Below are 13,845 nucleotides of genomic sequence, written 5' to 3'. Positions count from 1 at the left end.
GTTACATCTAATTTTTATAAGCACCACTCTGTTTCACAGATGAAAGGAACTGAGGCTCAGAGAGGTGAAGAGAGTGCCCCTAGGTCACACAATAGGTGATGGAAGGAAGACCTGAATCCATGTCTGCTCAGCTGTGCAGCCTGTGGTCTTAACACTCAGCCAAAACTCTAGGATTCTTGACCCTACAAGTAAGGGTCCCGTTCCTAGTAATTTGCTTAAGGACTTCTGAGCCTAGAAGGAAGTATATTTAAAGGTGGCTACAGTAATTTATGCTTGCAGGAGTTCTGGTGTCAGTAGGGTTAGAGTCTGAACACCCTACTGAATGCATATTCCAAGCAGAAAAAAGGCGTTTGGTTGCCAGAGCCCAGGGCTAACTTATAGTCTTTATTAGAGAAAGGACATAGGCAGCCCCAAGCTAGAGCACAAGAAGAGCAGAGAACTGGCTAACTTTTAGCCCTCACTTGGAGGGCACCAGATAGGCCTTTGAGCAATTCACAAGCTGTACAAGCGTACACAACAACCCTCACTCTTCCCCTGCCTCAGCTTTGGGTGGAGAGCAGCTCAGGGAGAGACTGAATTTGGCTGGATGAGAAAAATAAAGACTAGTCTCAGCCCTGCCCTGAAAGCTCTGGGTGAGGCGAAGGAGCAAGGGGGCCGCGCAGTCAGGAAGCTCTGTCTGATCGCGCGAAGCAAATGCAAGCCACACAGTCACTTTATCTCTTTGTGCTTCCTTCCTTCTCAGAACAGAGGGTGGCAATAAAAGATGGCTGTATGGCTCTCTCCGGGTAGCTGAATGGGAGCCAGAGCATCATATGGTGAACAAATGCTCTGACTGCCCACTGCAGAGCTGCGGCTGCACATTATTAAATGGCACCAACCTCTCCCCTGACCCCTGATCCCTGGAAATGAATAGCCACCCACTCACCCAGAAAGCCCCAGTATGCTGCCACCAACAGAGGCCCAAACACTGGCTCCAGCATTAAGAGAAATCAGAGGGCGTGGCATGGTTGTAAAAATCTGGCCTTAAATTCAGACAGAGCTGGTACAAATGGCAACTCCACCCCTCATGCACAGTAAGACTTTGGGTAAGATACTGAACCTCTCTGAGCCCCAATTTCCCATCCCTAAAATATAACTTATGTACTGACCATGCAAGGAGGATATAAGAATTATCTGTAATAAATGCAAAGTGCCCAGTATGGTACCTGAGACACAGTAAGGGCTTTAAATAGCTATATGCATAGTGCCTGCACTTATTCAATGAAGACTGACTCCCAGCCTGCTGAGAACCAGCCACAGTAAATATGATGGGGGAGGGTTGGGTTGTTTCCCTGAGTGCCACTTCCATCTGAAGGGCGAGCAGGAGTTTTCTAGGTGAAATGGGGAGGAAAGAACTTTCCAAGCAGAGGGAACAGAATATGTGAAAACCTGTGATGGGCAAGAATAGGTGAAGGTTGAAGAATTGTGCAAGAATTGACAAGGCTGATGCAGAGAGAGCAGGAGGAGGCTAGCAGGGTGGGCAGGGACAGACCACAACAGCTACAGTCAAGATTTTGGTCTAAGAGTACAAGGAACATACTGAAGGGTTTTAACTGATGAAGCGACACGGTCAAATCAGTGTTTTAAGAAGCTCACTCTAAAAAGAGTATATGCTGTATGATTCCAACTTTATGACATGCTAGAAAAGGCAAAACCATAGAGACAGAAAAAAAAAAAGATTAGTTGCCAGGGGTCAGGGAGGAGAGAGGATGAATAAGCAGAGCACTGGGGATTATTAGGGCAGTGAAACTGTCCAGTATGATGCTATAATGGTGGATATATGTTATATATTCATCAAAACCCACAGAACGTATGACACCAAGAATGAACACTAGCGTAAACTATGGGCTTTGGGTGATAATGATATTTCAGTGTAGCCTTGTCAGTTGTAATAAACGTCCCACTCTGGTGGTGGACGTGGATAAGGGGGGGGACTTGTGGTGGGGAGGACGGGGTATACAGGAATTCCGTGTACTTTCAATTCTGCTGTGAAGCTAAAATCTCTCTAAAGATATAAAGTCTATTAATTCAAAAATAAATAAAAGAGAAAAAAACTCAATCTGGCTGTGGTATAGAGCATAGACTGGAAGCCAGCAGGGGAGACCACAGAGCTGGGTTTTTCTGTTGTCTTGCTGGGTTCCCTGGGGACAAGTTACATAAGCTGTGAGAGCTCCAGTTTCTCCGTCTGTGGTACAGGGACAAGAATATAAAGCGACACAAGGTACAGCACATGTGTTGGGTTCACTCTGGCAGGACGTGAAACAATGAGCTCGACGCTGGGAAGACAGTGTCAGGACGCAAAGCTCTTTGTGGGGGGACAGTGGGTATCCTCTGATGGTGTTCCGTAGCAGGTAAAAAAGTCTCAGTGTCTACTGCCAGGGGCAAAAGTATTTATAAGAATGTATGGCCCAGGGCTAAAGCTGTGTTTCATGCTTTGGGGGAAATAAATTACAGTAACAGCTAAGATTTATTGACTACCAACTCCATCAGTTCAGTTCAGTTCAGTCGCTCAGTTGTGTTTGACTCTTCGTGACCCCATGGACCGCAGCACGCCAGGCCTCCCTGCCCATCACCAACTCCCAGAGTTTACCCAAACTCACAGTTTACCAAACTAACTACATCACAGGTCCTATTATAAGGCCTTTTATGAATTAGTGCTTCTCACTAGGACCTACTATTATCTCTGTTGTATCTGGGCAAACTGAGGCACAGAAAGGCCCATCAGCTTGCCCAATGTAAGTGACAGACCTGGTTTAAAATAAAATGAAGGGGGATTTCCCTAGCAGTCCAGTGAATCGGACTCTGCACTTCCATTTCAGGGGACACAAGTTCAATTCTTGGTTGAGGAACTAAGATCCTGCATGCCACATGTCACAAACAAAAAAAAAGTAATCAATTAAAAAAATTAAAAAGATACAAACCCAAGTTAATTGCGGAAGTAGGTTGTGTAAGCATAGAACTGTCATGAAATGGCATAAAACAGATTAGCTGTGACCAAGGACCCAATCATGGGGGAAGCAGTATGGTAGAGCCCTTACAGCCATGAGTTCTGAATTAGCCTTCCTAGATTTAAATCCTGGCTCCTCCACTTTCCATGTGACCTCAGGCAAGTTGTTTAGTCACTCTGTGACTCAATTTCTTTATCTGTAATATAGGAATAGTAACAGGCCATACAGTTTTTAATCAATGTATGTTTCAGAATAAAGAAGGACAGTAGAAACTTCTAAAAGAGCAAGGCTGGGGTTTCAAATGGGGGTGGGGGTCAAACCTGGCACCCAACCCACAGTTATCAAAGACCATGCTAGAGACCGGCAATGACAAAAACATGACCTCTGCCCTCAAGGACCTCCCAGTCTGGGTGGGAGGATAGGTACAAATGCAGAAAATAAAACAAATGGCAAGATGTAAGAATCAGTTATTCAAACAAAATGGTGCTAGTCACCACGCTAGCCAGTAGGGATGCAGTGACTGGCAAAACAGACAAGATCCCTCCCCTCAAAGAGCTTATAGGCAGGGACCACAGACAGACACAGCAGTAGTGCTGACTGCTGTTCATTAAAATATAAAGCAGGGAGTGGCTTAGAGATCCACAAGGGAGGTTATTTCACATAGGATGGTCAGAGAAGGAAGTGGTGGCATCTGAACAAAGCCAAATGTCGAGAGGAGTGAGCCATGTTTATATCTGGGAGAAAGCCTCTTCAGTTGTGTCCGACTCTTTGCGACCCCATAGACCATCAGGCTCCTCTGTCCATAGGATTCTTCAGGGCCACCAGGGTCCTCTGTCCATGGGATTCTCCAGGCCAAGAATACTGGAGTGGGTTGCCATGTTCTCCTCCAGGTGATTTTCCTGACCCAGGGATTGAACCTGTATCTCTTATATCTCTGGCATTGGCAGATGGGTTCTTTACCACTAGCGCCACCTGGGAAGCCCTTCCCGGGCTGAGAATAGCAGGTGCAAAGGCCCTCAGGCGGGGAGAATACACATGACCTGTTTAGAGAATGGCACAAAAGAGGAGGATTGGTGTGGTTGATGGGAAGGAAGGGGGAGACAGAGGAAGTCTAGACTACAGGGGCCTACAGAGCATAACCACGACTGTGAACTCCACTCTAAGAGAGATGCGAAGAACTCATGGGCTTGGCATCTGATTTAATTTCAGAAGAATCACTCTGGCTTCTGTGTGGAGAATGGATTGAATGGGGCCATGGTGAATTAAAGTGTCCTCAAATTCTCTGCTGCTCCTTTCATCAACTGGTGGGGTCTCATTAACTCTAATTGCCCCTGGCCCTGTCTCTGACCACTAGCATGTGGCAGAAATGAGGCTATGGAGCTTCTAACTCTGACCTCTTCAGATATTAATATTTACACCTTCTATCCTCTTGTAACTTGTCCTTCTGTAAAGCAGCTGCTATATGAGAAGTCTGACATCCTGAGACGACACTGCTTTGAGGAAGTGCAATAGCCAAGGGGAGAAAGACAGAACAGGTGGACGAGCATCGAGGCACCAGAGACATATGAAGGTGACAGGACTGTCCAGCCCAGCCAAGCCAGAGGGCAGGCACAGAACTGCCCGTCCCTGCCCGACCCAGATTCCTGACCCACAGGCCTCAAGCAAATAAAACGACTGAGGTTTTAAGCCATCAGGTTTGGGGGCAGTTTGTTACACAACTACTGATAATTGAGACAGAGGCAGGGAGGCTAGGGAGAAGGGTACTGCAGAAATCCAGGTAAGGGAATGAGGCGATTGGTCTAAGGTAAGAATGGTGGTGTGTGTGTGTGTGAATGTGTGTGTGTGTGTGTGTGTGTGTGTGTGTGTGTGTGAGTCACTCAGTAGTGTCCAACTCTTTGTGACCCCATGGACTGTAGCCCGCCAGACTCCTCTGTCTACAGAAATCTCCAGGCAAGAATACTGGAGTGGGTAGCCTATCCCTTCTCCAGGGGATTTTCCTGACCTAGGGGATGCAACCTGGGTCTCCTGCATTGCAGGCAGATTCTTTACTGTCTGAGACACCAGGGAAGCAGGAATGGTGATGGGGAATAAAAAGTGCTGACATGAGAAAAAGTTACACACCCATCATCACCATCAGGAGCAACTCAGGGGTCTGGAGACCCCATCCATCGGGCATGGTGCTGCCTGCTTTCTCTCTGCCGCTCCCTCGTTCAATGAAGGGTTGATTGTCCAGGACTGACTTCCTTGTTAGAAACTTCACTGCCATCAAGACAAACACTACAGAAGGTAAAGAGATATTGTCCAGAATGCCCCCAAATAGGCTTAACAGCATAGAAAAGCTCTTTATTAGCAAAATGAAGACATGTCCCAGAAAAACTGTTCATCTTAGCCTAACATCTAATGTGTATGCTCTACTTCATAATTTAGCAAGCATGCTCATACCCATTGCCTCTTTTGATTCTATCTACTGTTCTATGAAGTCAGAAATGCCACCTCAAACACAAATGAGAAAACACACTCAGAAAGGAAGCAATTACTATTCTATAGCCCCATAGTCAGTAACCAGTAGAGCTAGACTTTGAACCTGTAACTTCTCTACACAAGTTCAATTTTTTTTATACGACTGCTCTAAAATTTCCACATTTATTTTAAAACCATACAGATTAATATCAAAGGATCATTCCATGTTAGTTGTCTGCTTGCAGCTCTTCTTCACAGGCTAGCTGTACAATGGATTTTAAAGCAGAGTCCTTGGACTCCTGGTCTTGAAACCTTGTAGGTAGAGCTTGACAACAGATTCTCGGGCCACACCCAGGAAACAGACTTTCTGGTAACGGGGCACAAGCATCTGTGTTTTAATAAATAAGCTGGAGTGGGGAGAGGAGTCTTAAATTATTCTCCTTCATGGGAAAGGCTGAAAGTTACTGAACTGCTAGGTCAATTAGCCCTCAGGAAGCAGACAGACATGCTTAAATGAAGAGACAGAGTCTGACATTTAGCAAACTGTAAATGGATTGCTCCTCCATGCTGTCTGGGTGAGGAAGGGATCCTAGACAGTCTCCTCCTTCCCCTCCGCCAGACTCACCCTGGGAGTCAGGAAAGGAAGAGTGTGCAGGATGAGTCGTGGGGTGGGAGGGCGAGGAAGGGGCAGGCTGAATACCAGCAGAGCACCCACTGTTTCAGGCATTAGCAGACTTTCCCATTTGGCCCTCAAAGTAGGCAATACTTCCATTTTACAGTTGCAGAATGTGGGAGTCAGGAAGTGAGGTTACTTGGGCAGTCATACAAACAGTGAGTGGGGAACGTAGATTCAAAGCCAGGGCCACCTAGCACCAATGCTAGTGTTGCTTCTGGTATCAAGTTCTGCCACGCAGATGGAAGGGTAGTGTGATGTGAAGACATGGGAGTCTGAACCCCACACTCCTGCTCATTCGCTGTGTGACCATAGACCTAGGCCCTACCCTTCTCAGAAAGTATCCCTTCATTTCATTAAAAAAGGGGATCAAATTACCTGCCACCGAGAAGTTCCCTGGTACCCAGCAGCTTGTTAGTAAAAGGTGATTGCTTCTGAATGCAAAACAGAATGCCCAAATCAAAAGGGTGAAGTGAACACTGGGCAATTTCTCCCCCTCCAGATGGTGTCAGGCTGGGAGCAGGTGCCCGGGAGGGCGGAGTGGACTCAGCACTGGAGCCATTCCTGGGAGCGGCAGCAGCAAGTGGGAAGGAAGGTGCGTGTGGGGAGGGCAGGGGCTCTCCGAGGGCCTCCCAGGTCTCTCGTCCCCAGTTCTATGATCCTGGGAAGCAGGAGCCACACTGTTTTTCCCCATCAGTGCACCGCTCCCTCTCCTGGGGGAGTTGGCAGATCCGCAGCTGGCCTGTTGGCTGGAGACGCATGGGCAGCGGAGCCTGGCATTTCTTTACAGGCTCTCACTGTCTCTCTCTTGTGCTGCTTTCTTCCCGTTCCCACGCCCCACCTCTGCAAGTCCCCAGGGATTCTGCTTTCTCCTGCAGTGCTGAGGGCAAAGGCCCTGGACGATGAGATAGACCGGGCCTTCCCCCTCCAAGGCTGCTCCACCGGGACCCTCAATGCCTCATTGTCTCTGGCCTCCCAGACCCCATCCCCTCCCGGGGAGAGAACGCGGTGGGCGGTGTGCTGGTCAGCAAGTCCATGCCTGGTGCAAGCTGGCTGGAGTCCTCTCACTGGTGAGCTTTTTATTTTGCAAAGTTGTGGGATTCTTATTCATTCGAAGAGTCGGTCAGTCTTGAATGCCTTCAGCAAAGATTTTGGCACTGTGCCAGGCGCTGGGGGTACCGCTTATAAAAACAGTCCTTAACCTGATCCTCAAGGAAGGTCTAGTTAGTGGGAGGCACGAGAAGTAAATAGCAATTACTAATCTCCTGAAGTGATCACAGTAAGGGATGAGCAGTAAAGGCAAGAACACGGAGCTGTTAGTTAAGGACTGTTTCATTCCTTCATTAACTGAACAAATAGTTACTGAGAAACTGATATGCGACAGGCACAGTTCTAGGGGCTGGGAATACAGGGGAAGCAAAACAAAGTCCCTGCCTACAGGGTCTTCTCTTCTAGAAAACAACACAATAAAATAAATTACATAATAGCATACTTTATCTATATTTGTAATATAATCAATACATTATATAATCAATAAAAATACTGCTAGATTGTATTAATATGATACACATTATAATAATTATAACATTAACATTATTAATGTGCTTCCCAGGTGGCACTAGTGGTAAAGTACCCGCCTGCCAGTGCAGGAGACATAAGACATGTGGGTTTGATCCCTGGGTCAGGAAGATCCCCTGGAAGAAGGCATGGCAGCCCACTCCAGTATTCCTGCCTGGGGAATCCCATGGACAGAGGAGCCTGGAGGTCTACAGTCCATGGGGTTGCAAACACTTGGACACTGAAGAGATTTAGCACACGCACATGCATGCACAAACTAATTGCATAAAGCATACAATTGGTATATAATAGTTTATATTATATAATAATATTATATTAATATGTTATATTAATATATCTAATCTATTAGCTATCAATCATCTATATATCATCCATCTATTTATTTACCTATCCACAGTTTCAGGCAGTGACAACTGCTTGAAGGAAAAGACCACATAGTTGAGCTTCGACTGTGGGAATGGCATGGTCTGGCAAGGTCTCTCTGAGGAGGTGGCATCTGATCAGACACTTCAAAGGAAGTAAGTGTGATATAGGGACATTTGTGGAGTGCTTTAGGAGAAAGGAAGAGCAGGTACAAAGATTGTCCCTGAAAGGTACAAACACGGTCCTACCCACTCATGTGTTTAACTCTCGGAACTAAGGGTATTTCTCACTTCACAGATGGGGAAACCAAGAGCTGGGGAGGTGGAAACACTAACTCAAGGCCTCCCAGCTTGCAGCAGGGAGAGCTGGGACCCACTCCAGGCGGCCTGCTTTGCCCAGGTAAGGGGACTTTCGGCTGTGAAGCCACCTACCTGGGCAAGTCCTAGATGCTTTTTTGCAAAGAGGAGGGGTGCCAAATTCAACTTTGCGGAAGAAGGCAGAGAAAGGCACATGAGTAAACCAGGTTGAGGGGGGTCTCTGCCTTCCTCCTTGGCCTCTTCTGGCCCCAAAGCTGCCCCTCACCTGTGTGCACATCCATTCAGGGTCAAGAGAGAGAGAGGGTAGTGCCTCTCCCAAGTCCACATGGCTCACTCTGCTCACATTATTTATTCTATGCAGGTCTCCTCCTGCACGAAGCCTCGCCTGATGACTCACCTCAAATACCAATCACCTTTGAACTCTTCTTTGGCTTCAGCCTTTGCTCACAACCTGCCATTAGACTGCATATTTGTTTTCTAATTTGTTTTCAGTTTCTGTAGCTTAAATCTCAGCTCCACAAAAACTATTGTCTGTTTTGTCCACTATTGTATCCTCTGTGCCTGGCACATCTTCAATGAGTGAAGAAAGGAAAGGAGGAAAGCTCAGTGAGTGTGTAGCCACTTAAGAGAATTAAGGGAAAGAGAATTAAAGGAAACACTTTTCCAAACAGACACAGGCACCAAGAAGGGAGAGCAGAAACTGGGCTCTTTGTAATTTGCTGGAGGGTACCTGGCACTCTAAATTTGCTCAATAAATATTTGTTGCATGAATGAATATCCGGAATTTGAAACTCCAAGTTCAGGAAGCTCAGAAGACTTTGAGCAATTATGTGTGAAATAAACATGATTTTATAATATTCTTTGGTGAGATGTCTGAGAATTCTCAGGACAGAGGTTCAGGATGGAGAGCTGATCCTGACACAAAAGGATGATTTAGACAAGACATCCTCCTCCCTGACCCCTGGGGCACAACTTGCCCGTCTGTAAAATGAGGACGCACAGAAAACTCTAAGGGACTCTTCTAACTCGGGACCTCTAAGACTCTGTAAAGTAACTTCTCCTCTGGGCCAGGCCCACACATCTCCATCTTGCCCCAAACATTCTCCCTGGAAACACTAAAGCTAGAGCGGGTACGGGGGCGGGTAATTTCTGAGAGTCTTCAATGCCTCTCCTCAAGTTCTTGTGTTACTTATGCTTGCTGGCTCCCTCTCTTCAACCCTCTCTGAGGTCTGACCTTCTAATGAGCAGAGACACATTATCAGCCGCCGTGGTTTGAACGGGTGCCTGTAATTTAGTGTTGCCTAATGCTGGACACTGAGAGCTGGGCTTGCGTAATTAGGCTGGGACCTCATTAACGTCTGCCTCCTTGGGTGTTTTTCATTCTTGGTTTCTTCTATCCTGTATTTTGAATCCCATCTGGCTGTATGGACACGGCTGCCCTTTTTTTATTGCTCCATTGTGAAGCCAGGCTTGAATCTGGGCCCAGAATGGCCACAGCCATCCACAAAGCATGAATCTTAACATGCCCTGGAATGGCCCCTGCTCTGCTCTCTAAATACAATTATGCAACTTTACTGACAACCTGGGTTGTCTGAGTTGCTCTTGAGCACCTCAAGCTGGCTGGCAGTCCACTCTAAGTTTGGGTGTTTGACAGAAACCAGAGTAAGGGGTGCTATCAATTTAATTACTACAATTACCCATGATTTAGCCAATTCATGTGTAATACTTTGCCATTTACAAAACACTAGTAGAACCTGGCCTTGAGCAGAGACGTGGGCTGTTTTGTTTACCGGAGATTCCTAAGAGAGTTATTCTCTTCTGGCACCCGCCTGCCCCCACCCCATTCTTCACTGCCCTGCTCTGAGCCCCAGGAGACTGAACTCTGTGGACAGTTCTATTGGGCTCTTTTGCTCACTGGGCCAAAATGAGGCCCAAGCAGGAGACTGGAGGGCAATGGTGCTTCTTTCTAGTGCCCACCCTGCTTCAGTGCCAAGACCTTGGAGGTAGTTAGTTCCTCGACAACTACTGCTTCAATTACACGGCTCTCCTGCCCAAGTATAGATGAAAACTTCCAGACTGAGTCTATTCTACTTCCTCTCCTTGTCCCTTCATCCCTAATGATGATAATGGCTTCTTGCTGTTGTTATTGGATGCCCCATGTTCCCTGAGTCCCAATATTCTTCTATAAGTGATTGCTTCATTAAAATCTCTTTATTTAAATTATTTGGGGGTGTATTCTGTTTTCTGCCTAGCGCATGTCTGATACAATTCTTAATATCTGAAATGGAGCCTGGAACATAGAATAGGCCCTTAATAAACACCTGTGGGATGAATGAATGAACAAACTTTCACATATAACATCTCATTTAATTCTTTTGAGACTGTGTAAAATAATACAATCAACTTTAATAGATTAAAAAGCAGAAAGAGGTAGAATCTCATATCTGAGCAACAGATTTCTGAAGGAGAGAAACACACATCCTGTACCCTAGATGAGCCTAAGCCATCCTCAGCACCCAGGAGAAATCTCTACTTCCTGCTGTTTCCTGCACAGACCCAGAGTCCACTCAAGTCAGCGTGGGGTGGGCTCAACAGGACCGGTGCTGTGGAGTGGACAAAATTTATGGATTTAAAGACATTTGGGAACTCACTTGGCATAAAACCAGAGACGTGGATTCAAATCCAAGTGCTACCTCTTTCTTCTAAAACGTGTATATATTCAAGGTGTACAGCGTATTTTGTCACGTGTTTAAGATGTACAACATGGTTTGATATATGCATACATTATGAAATGAAAACCATGATCAAGTTAATTAACATATCTATCACTTCACATACTTAACCCTTTTCTGTATGTTAGAAAAACACTTGCGATATAATCAGTAGATTTCAAGTATACTATACATATACTATAGTCGGTATGCTGTACATTAGGTCTTCAGAACTTATTCATCTTATAACTGAAAGTGTAGGTGTAAACCCCTTGACAAACATCTCCCCATTCCTCCCACTCACCAGACACTAGTCACCACCATTCTATTCTTTGTTACTATAATTGCAAGTTTTTTAGATTTCACATATAAATGAGATCATGCAATATTTATCTGTCTCTGACTTAACTCACTTCGCATAACATCCTCTAGGTCTATCCATGTTATTGCAAATGGCAGGACTCCATTCTTTTTTAAGGCTGGATACCATTTATACACACATACACAAACACACATATATATAATTTTTTAAATCCATTAATCCACTGATGGACATGTCGATTGTCTCCACACCTTGGATACTATGAATAATGTTGCAATAAGCATAGGAGTAGAGATATCTTTTCAACATAGTGATCTTATTTCCTTTGGATATGACCCAGAAGTGAGATTTCTGGGTCATACAATAGCTTTATTTTTAATTTTTCAAGGAAACTCCATACTGTTTTCCATAATGGCTGTACTAATTTATACTCCCGCCAACAATCCACAAGGACTCTCTTTTTTCCACATCCTCACCCACACTTACTTTCGGTTTTGGTATCAGTCGTCCTAACAGGTGTGAGGCGGTATCTCACTGCGGTTTTGATATGCACGTCCCTGATGACTAGTGATGTGCAGCAGCTGTTCATAGACCAGTGGCCATTTATATATCTCATTTGGGAAAAAAATGTCTGTTCAGATCCTTCACCCATTTTTGAAATTAGGTTATTTGGTTTTGCTATTAAGTTGTTATGAGTTCTTTATACATTTTGGATATTAACCCCTTAGAAAAATGGCTTGCCTTTTCATTTTGTTGATGTTTCCTTTGCTATATAGACTTATTTTTAGTTTTAGATTAGTTTTCTTCCTGTGATTTATTTCTGGTTTCATATAACTGTGGTCTGAACAAATATCTGATGTGACTTCAATCTTCTTAAATTTGTTAAGACTTGTTTTGTGCCTAACATATAATTTATTCTGGAGAACATTCGATATGCACTTGGCAATGTATATTCTGCTGCTCTTAGATGAATGTTCTGTGTATGTCTGTTGGGTCCATTTGGTCTAACATATAGTTCAAGCTTAATGTTCTTATTGATTTCTTGTCTGAATGACCCAGTGATGAAAGTGGGGTCTTGAAAATCTCTATTATTATGGTATTGCTATCTACTTTTCCCCTCATATTTGTCAATATTTGCTTTACATTTTTATGTGCTCTAATTTTGGGCACATATATATTTACAATTGTTGGATCCTCTAAATAGATTGCTTTTTCATTGCATGATGTCACTTTTGTCTCTTACTACAGTTTTTAACTTAAAGCCTATTTTCTCTGAAATCAGCACAGCTATCCCTACTCTGTTTTGGTTCCTATTTGCATGGAATATCTTTTTCCATCCCTTCACTTTCAGTCTAAGTATGTCTTTAAAGCTAAAGTGAGTCTCTTTTAAGCAACATCTTTTTTCTTTTAATTCATTCAGTCAAGTCATCCTATGTCTTTTCATTGAAAAATTTAATCTATTTACATTTAAAGTAATTATTTAAAGTATCATTGCCATTTTGTTTATTTACTGTTTTATTTTCTTAGGCCATCCTCTATGGCATGTGGGATCTTAGTACCCTGAGCACGGATTAAACATTCACCCCTTGCATTGGGAGCATGGAGTCTTAAGCACAGGACTGCCAGGGAAATTCCTGCCATTTTCCTAAATGTTTCTTGGCAGGTTTGCAGTTTCTTTGTTCCTTTATTCCTCCCTTGCTGGTTTTCTTCATGATTTGATACTTTTCTATGCATGCATGCTAAGTTGCTTCAGTCGTGTCCAACTCTTTGTGACCCCATGGACTCAGGCTCCTCTGTCCATGGGATTCTCCAGGTAAGAATACTGGAGTGGGTTGCCATGCCTTCCTCCAGGGGATCTCTCCAACCCAGGGATCGAACCCTGGGTCTCTTATATCTACCTGCACTGGCAAGCAGGTTCTTTACTACTAGCAATACCTGGGAAGCCTACTTTTCAGTAGTAGTTTGCTTTGAATTCTTTGTTTTTCTGTTTTGTGTATCTCCTGTAGGGTTTTGCTTTATGGGTACCATGAGGCTTACATAAAACATTTTATAGTTACAACAGTCTATCTTAAGTTGACAACCACCTAACTTTATTTGCATATAAAAACTCCTCTTTTATTTGCCCCTCCCTACAGTCTATGTTTTTGATGCCACAATTTATATCTTTTTTTGTATATTCATTAATGAATCATTGTGGCTATTGTTAACACTTTTGCCTTTTAACCTTTTTACTAGAGTTAAAAGTTATTTACACACCACCACTACAGTATTAGAGTATCCGAAGGAAATGGCAACCCACACCAATGTTCTTGCCTGGAGAATCCCAGGGACAGGGGAGCCTGGTGTGCTGCCGTCTATGAGGTCACACAGAGTCGGACACGACTGAAGCGACTTAGCATAGCATAGCATAGAGTATTCTTGAAAAGTGAAAGTG

General features: G+C 44.4%; 2 protein-coding genes across 5 annotated transcripts in view; one reads left to right on the top strand and one right to left on the bottom strand.

Annotated features, from left to right (window-relative positions):
- Positions 1–13,845, bottom strand: part of SYN3 (synapsin III) — a 491,622-nt gene that overhangs the window by 381,878 nt on the left and 95,899 nt on the right. The window lies entirely within an intron of this gene.
- LOC113892684 overlaps positions 6,340–13,845 on the top strand; it is a 30,425-nt gene continuing 22,919 nt past the window's right edge. Inside the window, exons 1-2 of one of the 2 annotated variants that reach the window (XM_027541858.1) lie at positions 6,340–7,190; positions 8,359–8,460. In XM_027541858.1, the coding sequence (XP_027397659.1) occupies positions 6,623–7,190; positions 8,359–8,460 (670 nt within the window). In that variant the 5' untranslated portion in view covers positions 6,340–6,622. The remainder of the gene's footprint in view (positions 7,191–8,358; positions 8,461–13,845) is intronic. The other variant, XM_027541859.1, reaches the window with a different exon arrangement.

The sequence above is a fragment of the Bos indicus x Bos taurus genome, chromosome 5, assembly GCF_003369695.1.
Source record: "Bos indicus x Bos taurus breed Angus x Brahman F1 hybrid chromosome 5, Bos_hybrid_MaternalHap_v2.0, whole genome shotgun sequence".
In the NCBI taxonomy this organism is placed as follows: Eukaryota; Metazoa; Chordata; class Mammalia; order Artiodactyla; family Bovidae; genus Bos; species Bos indicus x Bos taurus.
The sequence above is the reverse complement of the archived record's forward strand: the minus strand, read 5'-3'. Positions and strand labels throughout refer to the sequence as shown.